The following is a 25,546-nucleotide window of genomic DNA, read 5'->3' on the forward strand; positions in this document are numbered from 1 at the left end:
GGTACTGCCCCTCCGACAGTGCGGCGCTCCCTCAGTACTGCCCCTCCGACAGTGCGGCGCTCCCTCAGTACTGCCCCTCCCTGACAGTGTGGCGCTCCCTCAGTACTGCCCCTCAGACAGTGCAGCGCTCCCTCAGTACTGCCCCTCCGACAGTGCGGCGCTCCCTCAGTACTGCCCCTCCAACAGTGCGGCGCTCCCTCAGTACTGCCCCTCCGACAGTGCAGCGCTCCCTCAGTACTGCCCCTCCGACAGTGCGGCGCTCCCTCAGTACTGCCCCTCCGACAGTGCGGCGCTCCCTCAGTACTGCCCCTCCCCGACAGTGTGGCGCTCCCTCAGTACTGCCCCTCAGACACTCCCTCAGTACTGCCCCTCCGACAGTCCGGCACTCCCTCAGTACTGCCCCTCCGACAGTGGAGTGCTCCCTCTGTACTGCCCCTCCGACAGTGCAGCGCTCCCTCAGTACTGCCCCTCCGACAGTGCGGCGCTCCCTCAGTACTGCCCCTCCGACAGTGGAGTGCTCCCTCAGTACTGCCCCTCCGACAGTGGAGTGCTCCCTCTGTACTGCCCCTCCGACAGTCCGGTGCTCCCTCTGTACTGCCCCTCCGACAGTGCAGCGCTCCCTCAGTACTGCTCCTCCGACAGTGCGGCACTCCCTCAGTACTGCCCCTCCGACAGTGCGGCGCTCCCTCAGTACTGCCCCTCCGACAATGCGGCGCTCCCTCAGTACTGCCCTTCCGACAGTGGAGTGCTCCCTCTGTACTGCCCCTCTGACAGTGCAGCGCTCCCTCAGTACTGCGGCACTCCCTCAGTACTGCCCCTCCGACAGTGCAGCACTCCCTCAGTACTGCCCCTCCGACAGTGCAGCGCTCCCTCAGTACTGCCCCTCCGACAGTGCGGCACTCCTTCAGTACTGCCCCTCCGACAGTGCGGCGCTCCCTCAGTACCACCCATCCGACAGTGCGGCGCTCCCTCAGTACTGCCCCTCCGACAGTGCGGCGCTCCCTCAGTACCACCCATCCGACAGTGCGGCACTCCCTCAGTACTGCCCCTCCGACAGTGCGGCGCTCCCTCAGTACTGCCCCTCCCCGACAGTGTGGCGCTCCCTCAGTACTGCCCCTCAGACAGTGCGGCGCTCCCTCAGTACTGCCCCTCCGACAGTGCGGTGCTCCCTCAGTACCGCGCTCCCTCAGTACTGCACTGGAAGCGTCAGACTGGATTATGCAGCTCAAGTCTCGGGAGTGGGACTTGAACCCACGACCTTATGAGTCGGAGTCGAGTGTACTGCCCACTGAGCCACAGCTGACATCTAGACTTCGGGGCCATTTCACGCGCTCCGCGTAAGACGGTTTCGTACCGCACTACGGGGGAGATTTTTAAACCCCTCTCCCACGGACTGTTGCTCCTGTTGGGTTGTGGGGTCCACAGGTACCAGGCGTTCTCGGGTCCCTCACCCAGGTGGCCATTTGTAACATAGAAACATAGAAGATAGGAGCAGGAGTAGGCCATTCGGCCCCTTGAGCCTGCTCCGCCATTCAATGAGATCATGGCTGATCATCCAAATTCAGTACCCTGTCCCTGCCTTCTCCCCATATCCCTTGATCCCCTTTAGCCTTAAGAAATATATCTAACTCCTTCTTGAATATATTTAATGAATTGGCCTCAACTGCCTTCTGTGGTAGAGAATTCCACAGGTTCACCATTCTCTGGGTGAAGAAATTCCTCCTCATCTCTGTCCTAAATGGCTTACCCCTTATCCTTAGACTGTGACCCCTGGTTCTGGACTCCCCCGCCATCGGGAACATCCTTCCTGCATCTAGTCTGTCTAGTCGTGTTAGAATTTTATAAGTTTCAATGAGATCCCCTCTCATTCTTTTAAACTCCAGCGAGTACAAGCCCAATCGACCCAATCTCTCCTCCTAACGGGCCAACCCAGAGAGCCTGGGATTGGTGGGGGGCGGAGGGGAGGGGGGGGGGGGCAGGAAACAGATACAGATATGGGGCAATGGAACTGAGGGGGGGGGGGGCGCAAAGCACAGTCAGCGAGACAGTGAAAACATTCTTGCTGGTCTTTATAAAGAAAAAGATAGACTTGCATTTATATAGCGCCTTTCACGACCACCGGACGTCTCAAATATGATTCCAAAACACCGCCACACGCAAGAAACAAACTACCGCGGTGCGTCTCTACATCACAACAACAGGAGGCACGCTGCTCCTCGCGACTCTCTCTCAGCCACTCCCACTCGCTCGCTCCTCCCCTGTAACGTTGGCGAGGCCCCCCAAGGCCCATCAGCTCGATTCAAAGCAGAGGCACCCTCCGCCGTTCGACGCTCGCTAATAGATCCCGCGTCTGCAGGACGGAAGGACTCAGCCCCTCGGGTTTTTTCCTGTGGTCGGGCCGAAGACTTCCCAAGCCGGAGGGACCCCTGAAATCATTTCCCGCAGCACATTCCTCCAGAGATTGTGGGACAGTCTCGAGCTTTGCACCCCATGTGGCGCTCAAGGACTGTGGATGAGGTTGGCCATCCGCCTGGATCGAGACAGTAGCAACTACTTAACAACGTGTATTAGTACAGCGGTATTAATGTAGTAAAATGTCCCAAGGCGCTTCACATAATCGTCGTTGAACAAAAATTTGACACCGAGCCATATCATGAGATATTAGGATAGATGAGAGGCAGGATTTAAGGAGCGTCTTAAAGGAGGAGAGAGGCGGAGAGGTTTAGGGAGGGAATTCCAGAGCTCGGGGCCCAGGCAGCTGAAGGCACGGCCGCCAATGGTGGAGCGATGGGAATCGGGGGATGCGCAGGAGGCCAGAATTGGAGGAGTGCAGAGATCTCGGAGGGTTGTGGGGCCGGAGGAGGTTACAGAGATAGGGAGGGAGCGGGGCCATGGAGGGGATTTGAAAACAAGGATGAGAATTTTAAAAATCGAGGCGCTGCTGGACCGGGAGCCAATGTATGTCAGTGAGCACAGGGGGTGATGGGTGAACGGGACTCGGGGCGAGTTAGGACACGGAGCAGCAGAGTTCTGGATGAGCTCAAGTTGACAGTGGGTGGACGATTGAACAAAAACCATGGCAGCCAGCCCGGGAAACAGGAGCCAACCAACTTCAGCATGGTGCAGATTGCAGGAGGAGAGGGTGGGCAGGTGTGGTCCAGGGGCAGGAGGAGTGGGTGGGCAGGTGTGGTCCAGGGGCAGGAGGAGTGGGTGGGCAGGTGGGGTCCAGGGGCAGGAGTGGGTGGGCAGGTGCGGTCCAGGGGCAGGAGGAGTGGGTGGGCAGGTGTGGTCCAGGGGCAGGAGGAGTGGGTGGGCAGGTGGGGTCCAGGGGCAGGAGGAGTGGGTGGGCAGGTGTGGTCCAGGGGCAGGAGGAGTGGGTAGGCAGGTGTGGTCCAGGGGCAGGAGGAGAGGGTAGGATGGTCACACCGAGATACATCAAAACTCTCAAGATGCTCCTCTGCCTCTTTAACCTCTCTCAGGTCTCTCGTAAACCCCTTTATCCCCCCCCATCCCTGCAGATCCCATTTCCCAGCCCCGGACTCCCCCCCAGCCCCAGATCACCCCCCCCCCCCGCAGCCCGAGGCTCCCCCCCAGCCCCCGATCCCCCCCTCTCCCCCCCCCCCAGCCCCCGATCCCGCCCCCCCCCCGATCCCACCCACCCCCCCCCCCAGCCCCAGGCTCCCCCAGCGCCACTCACCAGCCCCAGGCTCTCCCCCAGCCCCAGATCCCCCCCCAGGCTCCCCCAGCCCCACTCACCAGCCCCAGGCTCTCCCCCAGCCCCAGGTTCCACCCCCCTTCAGCCCCAGATCCCCCCCAGGCTCCCCCAACCCCACTCACCGGCCCCAGGCTCTCCCCCCCGCAGCCCCAGGCTCTCCCCCAGCCCCATATCCCCCCCAGCCCCACTCACCGGCCCCAGGCACTCCCCACCCCCACAGCCCCAGGCTCTCCCCCAGCCGCAGGCTCTCTCCCCCCCAGCCCCAGATCCCCCCCAGCCCCACTCACCGGCCCCAGGCACTCCCCACCCCCACAGCCCCAGGCTTTCTCCCCCAGCCCCAGGCTCCCCCCAAGCCCCAGATCCCCCCCAGGCTCTCTCCCCCAGCCCCAGGCACTCCCCACCCCCACAGCCCCAGGCTCTCTCCCCCAGCCCCAGGCTCCCCCCCAGCTCCAGATCACCCCCCGCCCCCCAGGGCCCCACTCACCAGCCTGGGTCAGGTCGGACAGGTCGTGCTTGCTGGCGGCCCGGGGGAACTCTCGCAGCTTCCTGTTGCTGAGGTTGAGGATGCCGCTGGCCGCCGCCTCCTCCAGCGCCTTGTCCAGGTTACGGCTCAGGCTGACGGCCGCCGAGGGCTGGGGCTGGTCCCCTGTCGCCATTCGGCCCGTCTCTCCCCGGCCGGCGACCAGCAATCCCCCCTGGGCCGGGACACAGTGTGGCGATCCGGAGACACAGTGTAGCGATCCGGGGATACAGTGTATCCGCGGCGGGGAGGCGGCTCTCCAACCCTGAGTGACAGCCCAGCCCACCAATCACACAGCCCTGGTCCACCAATCACAGCGCAGGCTCACAGCCCAGCCCCACCAATCACAGCCCAGCCCCACCCCACCAATCACAGCCCAGCCCCACCCCACCAATCACAGCCCAGCCCCACCAAACACAGCGCAGCCCCGCCAATCACAGCCCAGCCCACCAATCACAGCCCAGCTCCACCAATCACAGCCCAGCCCAGCCCCGCCAATCACAGCCCAGCCCCGCCAATCACAGCCCAGCCCACCAATCACAGCCCAGCTCCACCAATCACAGCCCAGCCCAGCCCCGCCAATCACAGCCCAGCCCCGCCAATCACAGCCCAGCCCACCAATCACAGCCCAGGCCCACCAATCACAGCCCAGCCCCACCAATCACAGCCCAGCCCCACCAATCACAGCCCAGGCCCGCCAATCACAGCCCAGCCCAACTCCACCAATCCCAGCTCACCAATCACAGCCCAGCCCCACCAATCACAGCGCAGGCTCACAGCACAGCCAACCCCACCAATCACAGCCCAGCCCACCAATCACAGCCCAGCCCACCCATCACAGCCCAGCCCCACCAATCACAGCCCAGGCCCGCAGCCCAGCCCACCAATCACAGCCCAGCCCACCAATCACAGCCCAGCCCACCAATCACAGCCCAGCCCCACCAATCACAGCCCAGGCCCGCAGCCCAGCCCACCAATCACAGCCCAGCCCACCAATCACAGCCCACCCAGCCCACCAATCACAGCCCAAACACTCTGCCCAGCCCCACCAATCACAGCCCAATCGCACAGCCCAGCTCCACCAATCACAGCCCAGCCTGGCCAACCCGCGGCACCTCATTGGCCAGCCCCCATGCGTTGATTGACCCCCGCTTGGTCCAATCGACCAACGCATTGGCCAACCCTCTTGTCCAATCAGCTGCTAAGCAAATCTAGGCAGGAGGCGGTGTCCCACCCCCACTCAAACACCAGCCAATGATTGACAAGGGATTGGACCAATCAAAACACCAAACTCGGGAGTCCTGACCAATGAATCGTCCGCCCTTCTTGGCCAATGAGAGGAAGAGAGTCACTCTGGCCAGCCAGGTGAGGGAGACCCAGTGCAGCCAATCAGGACCACTGGTTGACAAGGCAACTGGCCAATAGTGAAAGAGAAAACCTCATTGCCCTCAGCAACGTGTATTTATATAGTGCCTTTAATGTAGTAAAACGTCCCCTGGCACTTCACAGGAGTGTTATAAGACAAAAAATTTGACACCGAGCCACATAAGGAAAAATTAGGGCAGATGACCAAAAGCTTGGTCAAAGAGGTAGGTTCTAAGGAGCATCTTAAAGGCGGAAAGGTTTAGGGAGGGCATCCCAGAGCTCGGGGCCCAGGCAGCTGAAGGCACGGCCGCCAATGGTGGAACGATGGAAATCGGGGGATGCTCAAGAAGTCAGAATTGGAGGAGCGTAGAGATCTCGGAGGGGTTGTGGGGCTGGAGGAGGTTACAGAGATAGGGAGGGTTGTAGGGGCTGGAGGAGGTTACAGAGATAGGGAGGGTTGTAGGGGCTGGAGGAGGTTACAGAGATAGGGAGGGTTGTGGGGCTGGAGGAGGTTACAGAGATAGGGAGGGTTGTAGGGCTGGAGGAGGTTACAGAGATAGGGAGGGTTGTAGGGGCTGGAGGAGGTTACAGAGATAGGGAGGGGTGTAGGGGCTGGAGGAGGTTACAGAGATAGGGAGGGTTGTAGGGGCTGGAGGAGGTTACAGAGATAGGGAGGGTTGTAGGGGCTGGAGGAGGTTACCGAGATAGGGAGGGGTGTAGGGGCTGGAGGAGGTTACAGAGATAGGGAGGGTTGTAGGGGCTGGAGGAGGTTACAGAGATAGGGAGGGTTGTAGGGGCTGGAGGAGGTTACAGAGATAGGGAGGGTTGTAGGGGCTGGAGGAGGTTACAGAGATAGGGAGGGTTGTGGGGCTGGAGGAGGTTACAGAGATAGGGAGGGTTGTAGGGCTGGAGGAGGTTACAGAGATAGGGAGGGTTGTAGGGGCTGGAGGAGGTTACAGAGATAGGGAGGGGTGTAGGGGCTGGAGGAGGTTACAGAGATAGGGAGGGTTGTAGGGGCTGGAGGAGGTTACAGAGATAGGGAGGGTTGTAGGGGCTGGAGGAGGTTACCGAGATAGGGAGGGGTGTAGGGGCTGGAGGAGGTTACAGAGATAGGGAGGGTTGTAGGGGCTGGAGGAGGTTACAGAGATAGGGAGGGTTGTAGGGCTGGAGGAGGTTACAGGGATAGGGAGGGTTGTAGGGGCTGGAGGAGGTTACAGGGATAGGGAGGGTTGTAGGGGCTGGAGGAGGTTACCGAGATAGGGAGGGGTGTAGGGGCTGGAGGAGGTTACAGAGATAGGGAGGGTTGTAGGGGCTGGAGGAGGTTACAGAGATAGGGAGGGTTGTAGGGGCTGGAGGAGGTTACAGAGATAGGGAGGGTTGTAGGGGCTGGAGGAGGTTACAGAGATAGGGAGGGTTGTATGGGCTGGAGGAGGTTACAGAGATAGGGAGGGGTGTAGGGGCTGGAGGAGGTTACAGAGATAGGGAGGGTTGTAGGGGCTGGAGGAGGTTACAGGGATAGGGAGGGTTGTATGGGCTGGAGGAGGTTACAGAGATAGGGAGGGTTGTATGGGCTGGAGGAGGTTACAGAGATAGGGAGGGTTGTAGGGCTGGAGGAGGTTACAGAGATAGGGAGGGTTGTAGGGGTGGAGGAGGTTACAGAGATAGGGAGGGTTGTAGGGGTGGAGGAGGTTACAGAGATAGGGAGGGTTGTAGGGGCTGGAGGAGGTTACAGGGATAGGGAGGGTTGTAGGGCTGGAGGAGGTTACCGAGATAGGGAGGGGTGTAGGGCTGGAGGAGGTTACAGAGATAGGGAGGGTTGTAGGGGCTGGAGGAGGTTACAGAGATAGGGAGGGTTGTAGGGCTGGAGGAGGTTTCAGAGATAGGGAGGGTTGTAGGGGCTGGAGGAGGTTACAGGGATAGGGAGGGTTGTAGGGGCTGGAGGAGGTTACAGGGATAGGGAGGGGGGCGAGGGCCATGGAGGGATTTGAAAACAAGATGAGAATTTTGAAATCGAGGTGCTGCTTAACCGGGAGCCAGTGTAGGTCAGTGAGCACAGGGGTGATGGGTGAGCGGGACTTGGTGCGAGTTAGGACACGGGCAGCCGAGTTTTGGAGGGGCTGGAGGAGGTTACAGAGATAGGGAGGGCTGTAGGGGCTGGAGGAGGTTACAGAGATAGGGAGGGTTGTAGGGCTGGAGGAGGTTACAGAGATAGGGAGGGTTGTAGGGGCTGGAGGAGGTTACAGAGATAGGGAGGGTTGTAGGGCTGGAGGAGGTTACAGAGATAGGGAGGGTTGTAGGGGCTGGAGGAGGTTACAGAGATAGGGAGGGTGTTTTTGTGACTGGAAGGCTGTTTCCAGTGCGGTTCCACAGGGCTCAGTACTGGGTCCCTCGCTTTTTGTGGTACATATCAACGATCTTGACTTGAATATAGGGGGTATGATTAAGAAGTTTGCAGATGGTACTAAAATCAGCTGTGTGGTTGATACTGAAGGAGGAAGCTGTAGACTGCAGGAAGATATCAATAAATTGGTCAGGTGGGCAGGACAGTAGCGAATGGAATTCAATCCAGAGAAGTGTGAGGTAATGCATTTGGGGAGGGATAACAAGGAAAGGGAATACACTATAAATCAAATCAAATCAAATCATATCAACTTTTATTGTCATTGTTAGTGCACAAGTGCAGTACAACGAAACGTAGGCTTGCGGCTCCCGAGAGTGTACATTTAGATTAAGACATTTAGACATTCAACATACATTTGGCTTGTAATACATTAACATAAACATAACCATGATAAAGTGCATTGGCAGATGTGCAGGCTTTAGAGTTTATTTGTGGAGTTCAGTAGGATGACAGCCCTGGGAAAGAAGCTGTTCCTAAATCTGGTCGTTCGGGTGCGAATGCATCTGTAGCGTCTCCCAGATGGCAGGAGGGTGAACAGACTGTGGCTGGGGTGGGTAGGGTCTTTGATGATGGACCGTGACCTCCGTAAACAGTGTTTCTGGTATATGTGCTCTATGGTCGGTAGCCGGGTGCCGGTAATGCGTTGGGCAGTTTTGACTACCCGCTGCAGGGCTTTCCGGTCATAGTAGCTACAGCTGCCATACCATACTGTGATACAGTTTGTCAGGATGCTCTCTGTTTTGCTGAGTAGTGTAGAGGAACAAAGGGACCTTGGAGTGCATGTCCACAGATCCCTGAAGGTAGCAGGCCAAGTAGATAAGGTGGTTAAGAAGGCATTCGGAATACTTGCCTTTATTAGCCGTGGCATAGAATACAAGAGCAGGGGGGTTATGCTTGGACTGTATAAAACACTAGTTAGGCCTCAGCTAGAGTACTGCGTGCAGTTCTGGTCACCACATTACAGGAAAGATGTGATTGCACTGGAGAGGGTACAGAGGAGATTTACAAGGGTGTTGCCAGGAGTAGAGAATCTTAGCTATGAGGAAAGACTGGATAGGCTGGGTCTGTTTTCCTTGGAACAGAGGAGGCTGAGGGGAGACCTTATTGAGGGGTATAAAATTATGAGGGGCGTCGATAAAGTGGATAGAAAGGACCTATTTCCCTTAGAAGAGGGGTCAAAAACCAGGGGGCAGAGATTTAAAGTAATTGGGGGAAGGTTTAGAGGGGATTTAATGGGAAATGTCTTCACCCAGAGGGTGGTGGGGGTCTGGACCTCACTGCCTGAAAGGGCGGTAGAGGCAGGAACCCTAACCACATTTAAAAAGTACTTGGCTGTGCACTTGGGATGCTCTAACCTGCAGGGCTACGGACCGAGAGCTGGGAAGTGGGATTAGGCTGGAGAGCTCTTTGTCGGCCGGCACGGACACGATGGGCCGAATGGCCTCCTTCCGTGCTGTGACTTTCTAGGATTCTAGGGGGCGATGGCTGTGGCGGGATTTGAAAACAAGGATGAGAATTTTTTTTAATTGAGGCGTTGCCGGACCGGGAGGTCAATGTAGGTCAGCGAGCAACAGGGGGTGCTGGGTGAACGGGACCGGGTGCGATTTAGGATTTAGGACATGGGGGCAGTAAAGCTTTGCATGAGGTTAATTTGCGGAGGCTGGGAGGCTGGCCAGGAGAGCGTTGGGGGCAACAAAGGCACCGGTGAGGGTTTCAGCAGCGGAAGAGCTGAGGGGGGGTGGCGGGGGGTTGGTGGCGGAGACAGGCGACGTTACGGAGATGGACGTAGGCGGTCTTAGTGATGGTGCGGATATGGGGGTCGGAAGCTCAGCCCGGGGTCAAATAGGACGCCGAGGTTGCGGACAGTCTGGTTCGGGTCTCAGGACAATGGTCAATTTAAGGCCATCGCCAACAGAACAGAGGGAGAGGTTCGAGTGATTGTTTTTGGACGGGGGGTTGTTAGGGGATGGGCTGTCCTACCAGAAAGCTGGGACAAGCAGAATCCATTACAGCTACTAAAAGGGAGTGAAAAATAAAACAGCAGCTCATTCATTCCTGCTAAGTCGGCGGTGATGATGTGGTTCTGTGACCGCCACCGTTAACCGGCGTCATGGATCGCACTGAGAGCCAAACCCACCAAATCATGGCCGGAGAGAGCGAACATCGTAAAATGACAGCACCGACCCAGCCGCGGCTCACACTCGCCGCAGGTCATTCGCTCGTTCTTTCTCTCTCTCTCTCTCTTTCGCTTTCTTTCCTTCCTTCCCCTCTTTCTCTCTTTCTCTTTCTCTCTTTCTTTCTCTCTCTCTTTCTCTCTCTCTCTTTCTTTCTCTTCCTTTCTTTCCACGCTACCCCACTCACTACAGAGTGTTATGCACATTCTACCCGTGCCAGGCTTTGATCGCACCCACAGCCCCATCCTGATATCGCCCGGCCCTGCCTTGATGTCACCTCCTGTCCTGACCTTATTCCACCCCCTGCCCACTGTGACCCCTTCTCTCTAACCCCGGTCCGCCAATGCCTGACTCCCATCCCACCCCCACCCTTAATCCCTGCACTGCCCTGATCCCTCATTCTGATCCCACTCCCCGGCTCTGCTTTGATCCCACCCCATATCCTGTCCTGACCCCGCACATTGCCCCGTCCTTCTCCCACTTCCCGCCCAGCTGTGATCCGTGGCCCCTCCTCTCCTGTACCCAGTGCCCTCTCCTGATCCCACCCCCGGCCCTGCCTAGATCCCCTCCCCTCCTGTACCCAGTGCCCTCTCCTGATCCCACCCCCGGTCCTGCCTAGATCCCCTCCCCTCCTGTACCCAGTGCCCTCTCCTGATCCCACCCCCGGTCCTGCCTAGATCCCCTCCTCTCCTGTACCCAGTGCCCTCTCCTGATCCCACCCCCGGCCCTGCCTTGATCCCCTCCTCTCCTGTACCCAGTGCCCTCTCCTGATCCCACCCCCGGCCCTGCCTTGATCCCCTCCTCTCCTGTACCCAGTGCCCTCTCCTGATCCCACCCCCGGCCCTGCCTAGATCCCCTCCCCTCCTGTACCCAGTGCCCTCTCCTGATCCCACCCCCGGTCCTGCCTAGATCCCCTCCCCTCCTGTACCCAGTGCCCTCTCCTGATCCCACCCCCGGTCCTGCCTAGATCCCCTCCCCTCCTGTACCCAGTGCCCTCTCCTGATCCCACCCCCGGTCCTGCCTAGATCCCCTCCTCTCCTGTACCCAGTGCCCTCTCCTGATCCCACCCCCGGTCCTGCCTTGATCCCCTCCTCTCCTGTACCCAGTGCCCTCTCCTGATCCCACCCCCGGCCCTGCCTTGATCCCCTCCTCTCCTGTACCCAGTGGCCTCTCCTGATCCCACCCCCGGCCCTGCCTAGATCCCCTCCCCTCCTGTACCCAGTGCCCTCTCCTGATCCCACCCCCGGTCCTGCCTAGATCCCCTCCCCTCCTGTACCCAGTGCCCTCTCCTGATCCCACCCCCGGTCCTGCCTAGATCCCCTCCTCTCCTGTACCCAGTGCCCTCTCCTGATCCCACCCCCGGTCCTGCCTAGATCCCCTCCTCTCCTGTACCCAGTGCCCTCTCCTGATCCCACCCCCGGTCCTGCCTTGATCCCCTCCTCTCCTGTACCCAGTGCCCTCTCCTGATCCCACCCCCGGTCCTGCCTTGATCCCCTCCTCTCCTGTGCCCAGTGCCCTCTCCCGATCCCACCCCCGGTCCTGCCTTGTACCCTCCTCTCCTGTACCCAGTGCCCTCTCCTGATCCCACTCCCGGCCCTGCCTTGATCCCCTCCCCTCCTGTACCCAGTGCCCTCTCCTGATCCCACCCCCGGTCCTGCCTTGATCCCCTCCTCTCCTGTACCCAGTGCCCTCTCCTGATCCCACCCCCGGTCCTGCCTTGATCCCCTCCTCTCCTGTACCCAGTGCCCTCTCCTGATCCCACCCCCGGTCCTGCCTTGATCCCCTCCTCTCCTGTACCCAGTGCCCTCTCCTGATCCCACCCCCGGCCCTGCCTTGATCCCCTCCTCTCCTGTACCCAGTGCCCTCTCCTGATCCCACCCCCGGTCCTGCCTTGATCCCCTCCCCTCCTGTACCCAGTGCCCTCTCCTGATCCCACCCCCGGCCCTGCCTTGTACCCTCCCCTCCTGTACCCAGTGCCCTCTCCTGATCCCACCCCCGGCCCTGCCTTGATCCCCTCCCCTCCTGTGCCCAGTGCCCTCTCCTGACCCCACCCCCGGCCCTGCCTTGATCCCCTCCCCTCCTGTACCCAGTGCCCTCTCCTGATCCCACCCCCGGCCCTGCCTTGATCCCCTCCCCTCCTGTACCCAGTGCCCTCTCCTGATCCCACCCCGGCCCTGCCTTGTACCCTCTCCTCCTGTACCCAGTGCCCTCTCCTGATCCCACCCCCGGCCCTGCCTTGATCCCCTCCCCTCCTGTACCCAGTGCCCTCTCCTGATCCCACCCCCGGCCCTGCCTTGATCCCCTCCCCTCCTGTACCCAGTGCCCTCTCCTGATCCCACCCCCGGTCCTGCCTAGATCCCCTCCTCTCCTGTACCCAGTGCCCTCTCCTGATCCCACCCCCGGTCCTGCCTTGATCCCCTCCTCTCCTGTGCCCAGTGCCCTCTCCCGATCCCACCCCGGTCCTGCCTTGTACCCTCCTCTCCTGTACCCAGTGCCCTCTCCTGATCCCACTCCCGGCCCTGCCTTGATCCCCTCCCCTCCTGTACCCAGTGCCCTCTCCTGATCCCACCCCCGGTCCTGCCTTGATCCCCTCCTCTCCTGTACCCAGTGCCCTCTCCTGATCCCACCCCCGGTCCTGCCTTGATCCCCTCCTCTCCTGTACCCAGTGCCCTCTCCTGATCCCACCCCCGGTCCTGCCTTGATCCCCTCCTCTCCTGTACCCAGTGCCCTCTCCTGATCCCACCCCCGGCCCTGCCTTGATCCCCTCCTCTCCTGTACCCAGTGCCCTCTCCTGATCCCACCCCCGGTCCTGCCTTGATCCCCTCCCCTCCTGTACCCAGTGCCCTCTCCTGATCCCACCCCCGGCCCTGCCTTGTACCCTCCCCTCCTGTACCCAGTGCCCTCTCCTGATCCCACCCCCGGCCCTGCCTTGATCCCCTCCCCTCCTGTGCCCAGTGCCCTCTCCTGATCCCACCCCCGGCCCTGCCTTGATCCCCTCCCCTCCTGTACCCAGTGCCCTCTCCTGATCCCACCCCCGGCCCTGCCTTGATCCCCTCCCCTCCTGTACCCAGTGCCCTCTCCTGATCCCACCCCGGCCCTGCCTTGTACCCTCTCCTCCTGTACCCAGTGCCCTCTCCTGATCCCACCCCCGGCCCTGCCTTGATCCCCTCCCCTCCTGTACCCAGTGCCCTCTCCTGATCCCACCCCCGGCCCTGCCTTGTACCCTCCTCTCCTGTACCCAGTGCCCTCTCCTGATCCCACCCCCGGCCCTGCCTTGTACCCTCCTCTCCTGTACCCAGTGCCCTCTCCTGATCCCACCCCCGGCCCTGCCTTGATCCCCTCCTCTCCTGTACCCAGTGCCCTCTCCTGATCCCACCCCCGGCCCTGCCTTGATCCCCTCCTCTCCTGTACCCAGTGCCCTCTCCTGATCCCACCCCCGGCCCTGCCTTGATCCCCTCCTCTCCTGTACCCAGTGCCCTCTCCTGATCCCACCCCCGGCCCTGCCTTGATCCCCTCCTCTCCTGTACCCAGTGCCCTCTCCTGGTCCCACCCCCGGCCCTGCCTTGATCCCCTCCTCTCCTGTACCCAGTGCCCTCTCCTGATCCCACCCCCGGTCCTGCCTAGATCCCCTCCCCTCCTGTACCCAGTGCCCTCTCCTGATCCCACCCCCGGCCCTGCCTTGATCCCCTCCTCTCCTGTACCCAGTGCCCTCTCCTGATCCCACCCCCGGTCCTGCCTTGATCCCCTCCCCTCCTGTGCCCAGTGCCCTCTCCTGATCCCACCCCCGGTCCTGCCTTGAGCCCCTCCCCTCCTGTACCCAGTGCCCTCTCCTGATCCCACCCCCGGCCCTGCCTTGATCCCCTCCCCTCCTGTACCCAGTGCCCTCTCCTGATCCCACCCCCGGCCCTGCCTTGATCCCCTCCTCTCCTGTACCCAGTGCCCTCTCCTGATCCCACCCCCGGCCCTGCCTTGATCCCCTCCTCTCCTGTACCCAGTGCCCTCTCCTGATCCCACCCCCGGTCCTGCCTTGTACCCTCCCCTCCTGTACCCAGTGCCCTCTCCTGATCCCACCCCCGGTCCTGCCTTGTACCCTCCCCTCCTGTACCCAGTGCCCTCTCCTGATCCCACCCCCGGTCCTGCCTTGTACCCTCCCCTCCTGTACCCAGTGCCCTCTCCTGATCCCACCCCCGGTCCTGCCTTGATCCCCTCCCCTCCTGTACCCAATGCCCTCTCCTGATCCCACCCCCGGCCCTGCCTTGTACCCTCCTCTCCTGTACCCAGTGCCCTCTCCTGATCCCACCCCCGGCCCTGCCTTGTACCCTCCTCTCCTGTACCCAGTGCCCTCTCCTGATCCCACCCCCGGCCCTGCCTTGTACCCTCCTCTCCTGTACCCAGTGCACTATCCTATCCCACCCCTTTACATCGAGTCTGCAGCACAGACACAGGCCATTCGGCCCAACTGGTCCATGCCAGTGTTTCTGCTCCACACGAGCCTCCTCCCACCCCTCTCCATCTCACCCTACCAGCATATCCTTCTATTCCTTTCTCCCTCGTGTGTTTATCCAGCCTCCCCTGAAAGGCATCTATACTATTCGCCTCGACCACTCCCTGTGGCAGCGAGTTCCACATTCTCACCGCCCTCTGGGTAAAGAAGTTTCTCCTGAATTCAAATCAAATCAAATCAAATCAAATCAACTTTTATTGCCATTGTTAGTGCACAAGTGCAGTACAACGAAACGTAGGCTTGCGGCTCCCGAGAGTGTACATTTAGATTAAGACATTTAAACATTCAACATACATTTGGCTTGTAATACATTAACATAAACATAACCATAATAAGGTGTATTGGCAGATGTGCAGGCTTTAGAGTTTATTTGTGGAGTTCAGTAGGATGACAGCCCTGGGAAAGAAGCTGTTCCTAAATCTGGTCGTTCAGGTGCGAATGCATCTGTAGCGTCTCCCAGATGGCAGGAGGGCGAACAGACTGTGGCTGGGGTGGGTAGGGTCTTTGATGATGGACCGTGACCTCCGTAAACAGCGTTTATGGTATATGTGCTCTATGGTCGGTAGCCGGGTGCCGGTAATGCGTTGGGCAGTTTTGACTACCCGCTGCAGGGCTTTCCGGTCATAGTAGCTACAGCTGCCATACCATACTGTGGTACAGTTCGTCAGGATGCTCTCTATTGTGCAGCGATAAAAGTTAGAGAGGATCAGGGGTGACAGGTTACATCCCTTCAGCCTCCTTAGGAAATATAGGCGCTGCTGGGCCTTCTTCACCAGAGAGGAGGTGTTGAGGGACCAGGAGAGGTCTTCCGTGATGTGGACTCCGAGGAACTTAAAGCTTGAATTGGATTTATTAGTGACTGTCTTATATTGATGGCCCCTAGTTCTGGTCTCCCCCACAAGGTGAAACATCTTCTTTACGTCTACCCTATCGAACCCTTCATAATTTTAGAGGACTCTATCTTTCCGGGGGACTGTGATCCCAGTCCCTCTGCTGATCTTCCTCCTGCCCCAACCCGATCCCACCCCGCAGCCTCCATCGCGATCCCACTCCCCTGCTCCGTCCCGATCCCACCCCGCAGCCTCCATCCCGATCCCACTCCCCTGCTCCATTCCGATCCCTCTTCCCCCTTTCTCCATCCCGATCCCACCCCTTCCCCCCCCCAACCCGCCTGAATCCAGATGCCTACCTGGCTCTATTCCCATCTGATCCCGCCGACCTGCCCCATCCTGATCCCGCGCACGGCCCCCCGGCCCTGCGGCTCTCCCTGGCCCCTTGCCCCCCCCCCCCCAGTTTCTGGTCAGAGGCCGAAAGCCGGGGACCCCGGCCGTGATGTCAAAATTCCCACTGTGAGGTCACAATTATCACTGTTGTTTCCGGGACAACTGTTGAAGGTGACATCAGCGCTGGGGGGAAATCGATGGGGGGGGAGCCACCTGAAAGCACTTTACACCACAAACAGCTGAAATAATGACATGCGCGTGGTTACCCCGGGGAAAAACGCAGATCACAATCAGTCCTTAGCAGTGCAGCCTGAACAAAAATAACTGCAGAGAGAGAAAGAGAGGATAATGTCCAGCAGAGCAGGCAGAGGCAAGCTTCAGAAATATTCCAGATTAAATACAAATGAGAGGCCACCTAGTGTAAGTACCAGGCACGCCATCACCGCTTAGAACATGCTCTCTGACTGTCTCCTGGCCCGCTGCCTCAGCTATAACCGGTTATTCCCCAAATCAGGCAAGAGGATAGGGTTTTAGGGGGGCTGGACTGCGCAAGACTATAAATGAGCTCCCTTGTGACCAAAACCAGCCCTGGATCATCCTTGATCCGGGATGCGAGTGCCTGCTCCGGCTGAGCGCTCCCATTGCAGTGCTCAGGCAGTGCTGCATTGTCGGAGGAACCGTCCTTCGGATGCGATGCTAAACTGAGGAGGGGGTGGGGGGGCGGCGGGGCGGCCATTGGCTGTTCAGGTGTGTGTTAAAGACACAGATGAAGAAAACCGTTCGGGCCATCTTAGCCCATTCATTCATAGAGTCCCCGACAGTTCCCCTCTCCTCACACCGTCCAATTCTTTCTCAATTTATTCCAGGCTTTTTTTTGCCTCTAGTCCGAAGATCACACGGCACTACTTAAAGAAGAACAGGCGAGTTCTCCCAACCAACACCACCAAAACAGGTTAAAGGGACAATTATTTCATTGCTGTCTGTGGGACATTCTTGCCACTGTCTTTGCTGGCTCAACCTACAATGAACTCCAAACCAAATCATTCTACACAATGTACTTTATTCTGTGTATATTCTGTACAATGTACTTTATTCTGTGTATATTCTACACAATGTGCTTTATTCTGTGTATATTCTGTACAATGTACTTTATTCTGTGTATATTCTGCACAATGTGCTTTATTCTGTGTATATTCTGCACAATGCTTTATTCTGTGTATATTCTACACAATGTGCTTTATTCAGTGTATATTCTGCACAATGTGCTTTATTCTGTGTATATTTGCACAATGTGCTTTATTCTGTGTATATTCTGCATAATGTGCTTTATTCTGTGTATATTCTACACAATGTGCTTTATTCTGTGTATATTCTACACAATGTGCTTTATTCTGTGTATATTCTGCACAATGTGCTTTACAATGTGCTTTATTCTGTGTATATTCTACACAATGTGCTTTATTCTGTGTATATTCTGCACAATGTGCTTTATTCTGTGTATATTCTACACAATGTGCTTTATTCTGTGTATATTCTACACAATGTGCTTTATTCTGTGTATATTCTGCACAATGTGCTTTATTCTGTGTATATTCTACACAATGTGCTTTATTCTGTGTATATTCTACACAATGTGCTTTATTCTGTGTATATTCTGCACAATGTGCTTTATTCTGTGTATATTCTACACAATGTGCTTTATTCTGTGTATATTCTGTACAATGTACTTTATTCTGTGTATATTCTACACTGTGCTTTATTCTGTGTATATTCTACACAGTGTGCTTTATTCTGTGTATATTCTACACAATGTGCTTTATTCTGTGTATATTCTGCACAATGTGCTTTATTCTGTGTATATTCTACACAATGTGCTTTATTCTGTGTATATTCTGCACAATGTGCTTTATTCCGTGTATATTCTGCACAATGTACTTTATTCCGTGTATATTCTGCACAATGTGCTTTATTCTGTGTATATTCTGCACAATGTGCTTTATTCTGTGTACATTCTGCACAATGTGCTTTATTCTGTGTATATTCTGCACAATGTGCTTTACTCTGTGTATATTCTGCACAATGTGCTTTATTCTGTGTATATTCTGCACAATGTGCTTTATTCTGTTTATATTCTACACAATGTACTTTATTCTGTGTATATTCTACACGATGTACTTTATTCTGTGTATATTCTACACAATGTACTTTATTCTGTGTATATTCTACACAATGTGCTTTATTGTGTATATTCTACACAATGTGCTTTATTCTGTGTATATTCTACACAATGTGCTTTATTCTGTGTATATTCTACACAATGCTTTATTCTGTGTATATTCTGCACAATGTGTTTTATTCTGTGTATATTCTACACAATGTGCTTTATTCTGTGTATATTCTGCACAATGTACTTTATTCCGTGTATATTCTGCACAATTTGCTTTACTCTGTGTATATTCTGCAGAATGTACTTTATTCCGTGTATATTCTGCACAATGTGCTTTATTCTGTGTATATTCTGCACAATGTGCTTTATTCTGTGTATATTCTACACAATGTGCTTTATTCTGTGTATATTCTGCACAATGTGCTTTATTCTGTGTATATTCTGCACAATGTGCTTTATTCTGTGTATATTCTACACAATGTGCTTTATTCCATGTATATTCTGCACAATGTGCTTTATTCTGTTTATATTCTACACAATGTACTTTGTTCTGTGTATATTCTACACAATGTATTTTATTCTGTGTATATACTACACAATGTACTTTATCTGTGTATATGCTACACAATGTGCTTTATTCTGTGTATATTCGACACAATGTGCTTTATTCTGTGTATATTCTGCACAATGGCCGAGAAATTGGGTTTTGGCTTAGCCAGGGCTTTAGCGCCGGAAATTAGTGCCGGCGCTAAGTCCCCTGCGCGCGCCAAAAATTCAGTGGCGCCACGCCCAAACGGCTGCCGGCGCTACTGAAGGGTCTTAGCGCCTGGAAAAGGGCGCTAACTGCCGTTTCGCGCCACAATTCCGGCGCTGCGGCACCCGATGCGGTGCGGCAGGCTGGGGAAGTGCAGGCCTCCTCCTTCCGTTAAGGAGGAGCTGCCTGCACCCGGCCGCGGCCCGCGCAAATCTGCTTAAAAATGAGCCCGGCACCTCGGACAAGTGCCGGGCTTGCATCTGTTCCGGGGGTGGGGGGGAGAGAAGTCCAGGGAGGGAGCTGCGGGCAGGCGGCCGGCGGGAAAGCGGCCGGCCGCCGCGGGGCCTTTAATGCGCCGGCGCTAACTGCAGTAAGGCACCTCTGACAAAACGCTGGTTGCGGCTGCCACGGGCGAGGCGGCCGCAACTCAATTTCGGAGTTCAGGCGGGTTACCACGGCAACCGGGACGCTGCGCACACCGATGACGTCATCGGTGCCGGCGCAGCGCTACCGGAGCAACGCCGATTTAGGGCCCCAGGGAATTTCACTACTGGCCATAACTCCGGCGCAAGGCCCTCTAGCGCCTCAAATGAGGCGCTAAGGCTACTGAATTTTCAGCCGAATGTGTTTTATTCTGTGTATATTCTACACAATGTGCTTTATTCTGTGTATATTCTACACAATGTATTTTATTCTGTGTATATTCTACACAATGTGCTTTATTCTGTGTATATTCTACACAATGTGCTTTATTCTGTGTATATTCTACACAATGTGCTTTATTCTGTGTATATTCTGCACAATGTGTTTTATTCTGTGTATATTCTACACAATGTGCTTTATTCTGTGTATATTCTGCACAATGTACTTTATTCTGTGTATATTCTACACAATGTACTTTATTCTGTGTATATTCTGCACAATGTGCTTTATTCTGTGTATATTCTACACAATGTACTTTATTCTGTGTATATTCTACACAATGTGCTTTATTCTGTGTATATTCTACACAATGTACTTTATTCTGTGTATATTCTGCACAATGTGCTTTATTCTGTGTATATTCTACACAATGTACTTTATTCTGTGTATATTCTGCACAATGTGCTTTATTCTGTGTATATTCTACACAATGTACTTTATTCTGTGTATATTCTACACAATGTGCTTTATTCTGTGTATATTCTACACAATGTGCTTTATTCTGTGTATATTCTGCACAATGTGCTTTATTCTGTGTATATTCTACACAATGTACTTTATTCTGTGTATATTCTACACAATGTGCTTTATTCTGTGTATATTCTACACAATGTGCTTTACTCTGTGTATATTCTACACAATGTGCTTTATTCTGTGTATATTCTACACAATGTGCTTTATTCTGTGTATATTCTGCACAATGTACTTTATTCTGTGTATATTCAGCACAATGTACTTTATTCTGTGTATATTCAGCACAATGTGCTTTATTCTGTGTATATTCTACACAATGTACTTTATTCTGTGTATATTCTGCACAATGTGCTTTATTCTGTGTATATTCTACACAATGTACTTTATTCTGTGTATATTCTGCACAATGTGCTTTATTCTGTGTATATTCTACACAATGTGCTTTATTCTGTGTATATTCTGCACAATGTGCTTTATTCTGTGTATATTCTACACAATGTACTTTATTCTGTGTATATTCTGCACAATGTGCTTTATTCTGTGTATATTCTGCACAATGTGCTTTATTCTGTGTATATTCTACACAATGTACTTTATTCTGTGTATATTCTGCACAATGTGCTTTATTCTGTGTATATTCTACACAATGTGCTTTATTCTGTGTATATTCAGCACAATGTACTTTATTCTGTGTATATTCTACACAATGTACTTTATTCTGTGTATATTCTACACAATGTGCTTTATTCTGTGTATATTCTACACAATGTACTTTATTCTGTGTATATTCTACACAATGTACTTTATTCTGTGTATATTCTGCACAATGTGCTTTATTCTGTGTATATTCTACACAATGTGCTTTATTCTGTGTATATTCTGCACAATGTACTTTATTCTGTGTATATTCTACACAATGTGCTTTATTCTGTGTATATTCTGCACAATGTACTTTATTCTGTGTATATTCTGCACTGTGCTTTATTCTGTGTATATTCAGCACTGTTCTACACGAGCATTGTAGACGCTTATAAGGCCATTCCCTGCCCCCACCTTGGGAAGTCTGACCACCTCTCCCTGTTTCTAGCCCCGGCATACAAACCGCTCATCAAAAGAGGGAGAACATCAGTGAGAGCAGTGAAAGTATGGCCAGAGGGGGCAGTCTCGGAGCTTCAGGATTGCTTCGAACGCACTGATTGGGGCATGTTTGCCCATAACGACATCGAGGAATACGCATCTACAGTGCTATTCTACATTAACAGCTGCGTCGAGGTCGTCACAACCCATAAAAATATCAGGTCATACCCCAACCAGAAACCCTGGATGAACGGAGAGGTCCGCTCACTGTTGAAAGCACGCGACGCAGCATTTAAATCTGGCGACGCGGCGGCTTACAGTGCAGCTAGGACCAACCTAAAAAAGGGGATCAGGACTGCCAAAAGGAAACAGACACTGCGGATAGAGGATCACTTCCGCAACAACTCGGACCCCCGGCGCATGTGGCAAGGCATCCAGTCCATCACTGACTACAAGGGCAAAAACACCAGCCCCCCGGTTAGCGATGCCTCCCTTCCGGAGGAGCTTAACAACTTCTACGCTCGCTTCGACAGGGACAACAGGGAGCCGGCTACCAAAGCCTTGCCACCCCCGGAAGACCAGGTGCTCACTCTGTCGTCCTCTGACGTAAGGGGTGTTCTACGCGGAGTGAACACACGAAAGGCTGCTGGGCCGGATAGCATCCCTGGGCGGGTACTCAAGGAATGTGCTGATCAGCTGGCTGATGTCTTCACCGCCATCTTCAATCTGTCATTGGCTCAGGCAGTAGTCCCTACATGCTTCAAGACCGCTACCATTATTCCTGTGCCAAAACAAACGGCTGTGACGTGCCTGAACGACTATCGACCTGTCGCACTCACACCCATCATAATGAAGTGTTTCGAGAGACTGGTCCTGGCTCACATCAAAGCCAGTGTTCCCGCCTCTCTTGACCAACACCAGTTTGCCTATCGTGCAAACAGATCAACGGAGGATGCAATCACAACTGCTCTACACTCGGCACTGAATCACTTAGATGGTAAGGAGACCTACATCAGAATGCTGTTCATAGACTACAGCTCAGCATTCAACACTATCGTCCCCAACAAGCTGGCCACCAAACTCCAAACTCTTGGCCTGAACACTTCCCTCTGCAACTGGACCCTGGACTTCCTAACAAACAGACCTCAGTCTGTCAAATTAGGTAACCACACCTCCCCCCCCGACCCTGAACACGGGGGCCCCACAAGGATGTGTGCTGAGCCCCCTCCTCTACTCCCTCTTCACCCACGACTGTGTGGCTGTTCATGGTTCCAACACCATCATCAAGTTTGCAGATGATACCACGGTAGTAGGCCAGATCACCAACAATGATGAGTCAGCCTACAGGGAGAAGGTCCAGTATCTCGTGAAGTGGTGCGCCGATAACAACCTGGCCCTTAACATCAAGAAAACCAAAGAAATCATTGTGGACTTCAGGAAGTCTAAAGGCGGGAGTCACACCCCCATCCACATCAATGGGGCTGTGGTGGAAAGGGTGGACAGCTTTAAGTTCCTCGGAGTCCACATCACGGAAGACCTCTCCTGGTCCCTCAATACCTCCTCTCTGGTGAAGAAGGCCCAGCAGCGCCTATATTTCCTAAGGAGGCTGAAGGGATGTAACCTGTCACCCCTGATCCTCTCTAACTTTTACCGCTGCACAATAGAGAGCATCCTGACAAACTGTATCACAGTATGGTATGGCAGCTGTAGCTACTATGACCGGAAAGCCCTGCAGCGGGTAGTCAAAACTGCCCAACGCATTACCGGCACCCGGCTACCGACCATAGAGCACATATACCAGAAACGCTGTTTACGGAGGTCACGGTCCATCATCAAAGACCCTACCCACCCCAGCCACAGTCTGTTCACCCTCCTGCCATCTGGGAGACGCTACAGATGCATTCGCACCCGAACGACCAGATTTAGGAACAGCTTCTTTCCCAGGGCTGTCATCCTACTGAACTCCACAAATAAACTCTAAAGCCTGCACATCTGCCAATGCACTTTATTATGGTTATGTTTATGTTAATGTATTACAAGCCAAATGTATGTTGAATGTCTAAATGTCTTAATCTAAATGTACACTCTCGGGAGCTGCAAGCCTACATTTCGTTGTACTGCACTTGTGCACTAACAATGACAATAAAAAGTTGATTTGATTTGTTTGCTCTATTCTTGGTATATGCCTTTCTGTGTTCTCTATTGTGCTGTATTTATTAATTTTTAAACATTTTTTACCTAATCAAGTTTGTCTGTAATGTGTCATGATATTCGCTTCTTTCTTTAGAATCAGATTCAGCTGCCCCATGTTCTCCAGATAAAACAGTACAATTCATAGTGTGTAAACTTGCTGCTGCGCCGATTAACTCCTTCAAACAGGAACTGGATAAACATCAGGGATTGGGAATGGGGGTTATAGGGATGGGTGCGGCCGGAGTTCATCATGTGTTCCAAGGGATACGAAGGTTGCGGGAGGACTGGGAAGGGGGAGACTATCTGTAGAGGACAGCACGCTACGTGTGGAGAGTGTGCACCTGGATCAATCCACAGGGCTGGATTTTTGCCAATGGGGAGCTTTTGGAGGCGGGACTCCCACTTGTCAGGTTTCAGTCCCGCCTCCATCGACTTCTGGCCAACCCCACGCTATTGTCCCTTGATTGATCTTGTTAAGCCCGCCCAGCGGACTCAGCAGGCCAATTAAGGGAAAGCCGGTTACAGAGAACGTCAGCGTATGACGTTTCATTTGACAGATGAATTGTCATCGTTTGACTCTGTGAGGCTGTCAAACACGGACATTCTCTGTAGTTTGATGAGTTTTGAATTCAAGACTCATCAAACCTCTTTCTTTAGCAGAAATGAGATGATTCTTGCATTGCAGAATGCAGCGGCCATCTGTCATCTCTGCCGCAGATGATGTTTGAAGCCTGCAGGAAGAAACAAAGAATAAGTAAACTTTCCAAACACTTTCCACTTACCTCACCTCTCCACACTTGCACCCATCACTTACCTTCACAGCGCACTTTTGCACCCCCCCCGCCCCGACTCCCGCAGACCCACTGCTCGCCTCGGTGACCCTGGCGGGGTTCGCAGCCCTCGGGAAGCCTGCACTTGTGCCGGTAAAATGGGGATAATCCTCTTATCTGCCTGTTAACTACCTAATAACAGGCAGATGGGACCTGGTGCGGGGCGGCTACCCGCCTCCCGAGGAGGTGGCACTGAGGCGGGTGGAGGGCGGATGGGCGCCCGCCCCCAGATTCTGCCATTTTCCCGGCAGTCCCACCTCCAAGCCCACCTCCCGAGGGCTGGCAAGATCGCGTCCAGAGTATTTAAGGAGAATTCTCTTTCCCCAACTCCCACCCCACTCAGAATTAATGCATAGGATAGTGGCCATAAAAGCATAATAGGTACATGGGCTGTGGGAGGAGATTCAATGGGTGGGTAGAGTCAGTGATAGGGGAGAGTGTCCATGGGCTGTGGGAGGAGATTAAATGGGTGGGTAGAGTCTGTGATCGGGGAGAGTGTCCATGGGCTGTGGGAGGAGATTGAATGGGTGGGGAGAGTCTGTGATAGGGGAGAGTGTACATGGGCTGTGGGAGGAGATTAAATGGGTGGGTAAAGTCTGTGATAGGGGAGAGTGTCCATGGGCTGTGGGAGGAGATTGAATGGGTGGGGAGAGTCTGTGATAGGGGAGAGTGTACATGGGCTGTGGGAGGAGATTAAATGGGTGCGTAGAGTCAGTGATAGGGGAGAGTGTCCATGGGCTGTGGGAGGAGATTCAATGGGTGGGTAGAGTCTGTGATAGGGGAGAGTGTCCATGGGCTGTGAGAGGAGATTAAATGGGTGGGTAGAGTCTGTGATAGGGGAGAGTGTCCATGGGCTGTGAGAGGAGATTAAATGGGTGGGTAGAGTCAGTGATAGGGGAGAGTGTACATGGGCTGTGGGAGGAGATTAAATGGGTGGGTAGAGTCCGTGATAGGGGAGAGTGTACATGGGCTGTGGGAGGAGATTGAATGGGTGGGTAGAGTCTGTGATCGGGGAGAGTGTACATGGGCTGTGGGAGGAGATTAAATGGGTGGGTAGAGTCTGTGATAGGGGAGAGTGTCCATGGGCTGTGGGAGGAGATTAAATGGGTGGGTAGAGTCCGTGATAGGGGAGAGTGTCCATGGGCTGTGGGAGGAGATTAAATGGGTGGGTAGAGTCCGTGATAGGGGAGAGTGTCCATGGGCTGTGGGAGGAGATTCAATGGGTGGGTAGAGTCTGTGATAGGGGAGAGTGTCCATGGGCTGTGGGAGGAGATTAAATGGGTGGGTAGAGTCTGTGATAGGGGAGAGTGTCCATGGGCTGTGGGAGGAGATTAAATGGGTGGGTAGAGTCCGTGATAGGGGAGAGTGTCCATGGGCTGTGGGAGGAGATTAAATGGGTGGGTAGAGTCTGTGATAGGGGAGAGTGTACATGGTCTGTGGGAGGAGA

The 25,546-nt window shown here is 54.4% G+C and overlaps 2 protein-coding genes across 2 annotated transcripts in view; one reads left to right on the plus strand and one right to left on the minus strand.

Annotated features, from left to right (window-relative positions):
• LOC147091136 (leucine-rich repeat and calponin homology domain-containing protein 4-like) overlaps positions 1-4,491 on the minus strand; it is a 126,988-nt gene extending 122,497 nt beyond the window's left edge. The window contains exon 1 of the mRNA XM_085977170.1: positions 4,200-4,491. Coding sequence (XP_085833296.1) covers positions 4,200-4,371 — 172 coding nt within the window. The 5' untranslated portion in view covers positions 4,372-4,491. The remainder of the gene's footprint in view (positions 1-4,199) is intronic.
• An 11,600-nt stretch (positions 4,492-16,091) lies between these two features.
• The window catches only part of LOC147091137 (F-box only protein 24-like), an 86,430-nt gene continuing 76,975 nt past the window's right edge, over positions 16,092-25,546 (plus strand). Inside the window, exon 1 of the mRNA XM_085977595.1 lies at positions 16,092-16,322. Within this exon, the coding sequence (XP_085833721.1) occupies positions 16,251-16,322 (72 nt within the window). The 5' untranslated portion in view covers positions 16,092-16,250. The remainder of the gene's footprint in view (positions 16,323-25,546) is intronic.

Source organism: Somniosus microcephalus, unplaced genomic scaffold, assembly GCF_052327205.1.
Source record: "Somniosus microcephalus isolate GS21.2 unplaced genomic scaffold, FLI_Smic_1.0 unresolved_chr4, whole genome shotgun sequence".
In the NCBI taxonomy this organism is placed as follows: Eukaryota; Metazoa; Chordata; class Chondrichthyes; order Squaliformes; family Somniosidae; genus Somniosus; species Somniosus microcephalus.